General features: G+C 37.5%; 1 protein-coding gene across 1 annotated transcript; it reads left to right on the top strand.

Moving 5' to 3' along the window:
• Positions 1 to 436: 436 nt before the first annotated feature.
• Positions 437 to 3,238, top strand: LOC126494064 (60S ribosomal protein L9-like). The gene is made up of 2 exons (XM_050131286.1): positions 437 to 927; positions 3,223 to 3,238. Exons 1-2 carry the CDS (start codon positions 437 to 439, stop codon positions 3,236 to 3,238), a joined length of 507 nt encoding a protein of 168 aa, XP_049987243.1.
• The last annotated feature ends 1,301 nt before the right edge of the window (positions 3,239 to 4,539 follow it).

The raw sequence follows: 4,539 nt of genomic DNA on the forward strand, positions 1-4,539 counted from the left end.
TTTCTCATCTTAATTAAGGTACTGTGTTTGTGCAGTTCAATTAAAAATTTAATGTATGATTAAGAAATATAGGTTAATAAATAATCATCTATAATAGTCAAGTTTGTAGTCATGTTAGTTAGCTTACTTAGATGTACAGAGATGTATGTCAGAAAAACAGGCATTCTTCAAACCTTTCAAAGACTATGAAATATGGCATTTAAAATGTTTTAATAGTATAAGACTTTTCATGACAGTGAGGCTATTCTGCTTCTGGAAGCACAATTTTTTAAAGAGGAAGATGGGCAAAGAGAATGCTCCTTATGGAGTAGGTTAATCATTTGGGTATAAAACTGCTCTTGCCTAGACTGCTTAATGAACTGGACATCCAAGACCCACATAGAAATGACTGCTGAACTTGCCTAAAGTTGAGACAATCCTTTGGGGTTCCTGCTTCATGAAAGAGTCTGCCAGGCAGCTCTTTGCCCCATCTATTGCGAGAATTCCCAGCAATCAGACGGTCGACATTCCAGAAAATGTGGACATCACTCTGAAGGGGCACACAGTCATTGTGAAGGGCCCCAGAGGAACCCTCCGGAAGGACTTCAATCACATCAATGTAGAGCTGAGCCTTCTTGGGAAGAAGAAGAAGAGGCTCTGGGTTGACAAATGGTGGGGCAACAGGAAGGAACTGGCCACCATCAGAACCATCTGCAGCCACGTTCAAAACATGATCAAGGGTGTTACGCTGGGCTTCCACTACAAGATGAGGTCCATGTATGCTCACTTCCCCATCAGCGTCGTTATTCAGGAGAATGGGTCTTTGGTTGAAATCCAAAATTTCTTGGGTGAAAAATACATCCGCAGGGTTCGGATGAGGACAGGCGTTGCTTGTTCTGTCTCTCAAGCCCAGAAGGATGAATTAATCCTTGAAGGNAAAAAAAAAAAGTCTGCCAGGCATTCTGAATGACACAGAAGAAATGACAAACTGCCAATATACGTGGAAATGTCTTTGGAATTTCCTGCTTCATGAAAAAGTCTGTTGGACACTATGGGCCTGTAGGCTGAAGATAGATGCCCCAATGGCACAAAAGAACTTTAGGTGACTTTCCAGGCAGTGAGATGTTTCTATAAATTCTAGAGTTTTGAAAGTTGCTTACAATGAACTTTATGTTTACTTAGGTAATATTATATCCTTCTGGAGCCTTTCATAAAGTTGAAGAATAGATAGTTATAGTTATACTTTCTCTTAGGTATGATAAAAGATAAAGTGAATAGAAATATTGTAACAATAATTCTTGCTTGATAACTGTTTTATAATATGTAATCTTATTATGTTAAGGCCTTATTTTGTTTAAACAGAAAAGTGGAAATGGTGTGGGAGATCCTTCTGTCTCTGTGTTGGTTTTATTGGTTAATGAATCAAGAACTGCTTTCAGCCTATAGCAAGGCAGAATTTAGGTAGGCAGGGAAAGCTAGGCTGAATTCTGAGAGAAAAAAGGGTGGGATGAGAGAGACTCCATGCATCCCTGCCAGAGATGGACACCAGAACTTTAGACAGTAAGCCACAGCCATGTGACAATGCATAGATTAATAGAAATGGGTTAGATTAAGATGTAAGAGTTACCAATAAAAAGCCAAGCAGTGATTTAAATAATACAGTTTCTGAATAATTATTTTGGTATAATCTTGCTGGGAATAAAGAAGTGTCTCCATCATCCATCAGAGTTGGAACTCTTTCAGGTCTAGTCTCACAGGCTGATATTCTCCTCTTTTATTTATTGTGAGATGTAGCTACAAATTGTTGTGGGATATTATTATAATAGGTGTTACACTTGTTTATGCTGTGAAACATTTGTTTTAATGATGAAAATATATGGTGATATGGTGAATTCTTTTATGTTACATTTGTTTAACTCCATGAAGCTGTCTTATTTTGCCTGTCTAAACACCTGGTCTAATAAAGCTCTTAATGTCCAATAGGAGAAAGAATTGGAGGGGCTGGCTGGAAGAGAGAATAAATAGGAGAAAAGAGGGATTGGGAAACAAGAGAGATCAAGGAGCAAGGAAGAGGAGGAGAGAAAGTCTCCAGGGGCCAGCTACACAGATACACAGAAAGTCACAGAGAAAGAAATAACATAAGCTATACCGAAATAAAGATAAAAGCTCAGATGCAAAAAGTAGATGGAACCATTTATTAAAAAGCTAGCCAGAAATAAGCCAAGGTAAGGCCAGGCATTCCTAAGAAAATGTAAGCAACAATATTTATTTATTTGGTAACTGGGTGATGGGCCTCCAAAAGAGCAAAAAATAAAAAAAAAAAAACACTACTAATGGACACCCACATTTGGAGAATTAATAAAAAGTACTCCACTAGTAGAAATATTTTAATTTTTATTTCCATGATACATGTAAAATTTTCATATTATTTCTTGATCCTTTGATGGTTTGGGGTTGCTTTGTTTTATAATAAATCAATCTATTTTATTTACATTTCAAATGGAAACTTAGGTTGTGTATCCTATCTTTTGAATCTTTTAATTTCTATGAACCCTGAAAGAATATGTTTTATCCATAAATTTGTTGCTTTCTTCCCTTGGTGGGTCAATTTAGTTAATTGTATTGGAACCTGCAAAGAATGCTTTGATTTTATAGATTTTCTGGTTTTTCATTGCTGTTTTGGTTTTGGTCTTGTTTTGTTTTATGTGCGTCTTTGTGTTTGTGACACCTGTTTCCTTCAATATTTTCTTCTCACTTGTGGTCTACTTTTCTATCCTTTCTCTTCTGTTAGTCCTTTCTTTCATTCAGTTTATTTTTATGCATGCATTTTACCTTTTTTCTCTAAACACTGAGTGATTATCATAACATAAATTGCAGCTGTGAGTTCTCATTTAAAGAAGTGATGCCCCGCCCCCCGGCCAGAGATACCGTGGTACTGCTTTGACATTCTATTTCAAGGTGATTTGATTTTTGTTTTATTTTGGGTCAGTAAGTTGACTAAAACATCTAGGCCTGTGAAAGATCATATGTCTTCATCAAAATGACTAATGTTAACTTTCTATATGATGATTTTCAAAAGCTTTATTAAATAAATCGAACCAATCTGGCTTCATCTGTTTGTTTCCATGTTGCTGGCTTCAAATTCTATTAGCTATTTTCTATAAATTATTTCAACTCAAGAAAACTTGCTTCCCACTCTTTGTCTTTGGTGTTTAATTCTGCTACTCTTTTCTTGTAATTCAGGAATAGGACTACATAATGCCAAGTCACTGGCATCTGGAAGCCTACCTCAGCAGGATGAAATCTGGTCTGCAAGGAAATAGAATTTCAGAATTTTCAGCAATCTCAGTTCATTCTGATAACTATGCATTTTTCCTTAATAAAATATTATTCTCTAAATAACTTGGATATATTCATCATTCTAAATAAACTTAGTCAACCAGGATTTTCACTCAAAGAAAATAACCAAACATAACATTTCTGAACTTAGGTGATCCTCTCTAGACTGAGGTTTCTATTCTGCCCCGTTCCCACAGTCATTAAGTACCAAAGAAATCACACAGAAGTCAACATTAGTTATAAACTGATTGGTCCATTAGCTCAGGCTTCTCACTAACCAATTCTTTTTTTTTTCTTTTTTATTAAAAATTTCCGCCTCCTCCCTGCCTCCTTTTTCCTTCCCCTTCCCTCCCCTCCCTACTCCCACTCCCCTCCCCTTCCCTCTCCAGCCCAAAGAGCAGTCAGGGTTCCCTGCCCTGTGGGAAGGCCAAGGTCCTCCCCCCTCCATCCAGGTCCAAGAAGGTGAGCATCCAAACAGGCTAGGCTCCCACAAAGCCAGTACATGCTATAGGATCAAAACTCAGTGCCATTGTTCTTGGCTTCTCAGCAGCCCTCATTGGCTGTCATGTTCAGAGAGTCCTGTTTTATCTCATGCTTTTTTAGACCTAGTCCAGCTGGCCTTGCTGAGTTCCCAATAGATCAGCCCCATTGTCTCAGTGTGTGGGTATACCCATTGCGGTCCTGACTTCGTTGCTTATGTTTTCCCTCCTTCTGCTAACCAATACTTATAACTTACACTAGCCCATTATTCTTGGCTAAGTTAGTCACATGGCTTTTTACTTTATTTGGCAAGGCAGTCACATCTTGTTTCTTTTATGACTGGATCAGGATTCCAGACTAGGACTTCCTTCTTCCCAAAATTCCCCTGTTCTCGTTGACCATCCTCTACTTTCTGTCTGGTTGTCCTGAATATACTTCCTGCCTGGCTACTGGCCCATCAGCAATTATTTAAAATATAATTGACAGAATACAGACCATTGCCCCACACTATTGCTCAATTCAATAAATGTTATAAAAATTCCATATTTTCACCAAATTTACTAAGAATTTTCAAAAAGCTCTACTTTTAAGTGTTCACTGATAACTCTCATGGTCTCTTCAATGCTATTTATTTTATGATGGGAGATAGTTAAGTGGGTAAAAACACTACATAAGTATGAGGACATGCCTTGTGGATCTCAGAGACTTATAGAGCTAAATCTAATAGCATATATCTAGAAA

This window comes from Alexandromys fortis, unplaced genomic scaffold, assembly GCF_014885135.2.
Source record: "Alexandromys fortis isolate MF-2015 unplaced genomic scaffold, M_Fortis_MF-2015_v1.1 scaffold_361, whole genome shotgun sequence".
Lineage (NCBI taxonomy): Eukaryota > Metazoa > Chordata > Mammalia > Rodentia > Cricetidae > Alexandromys > Alexandromys fortis.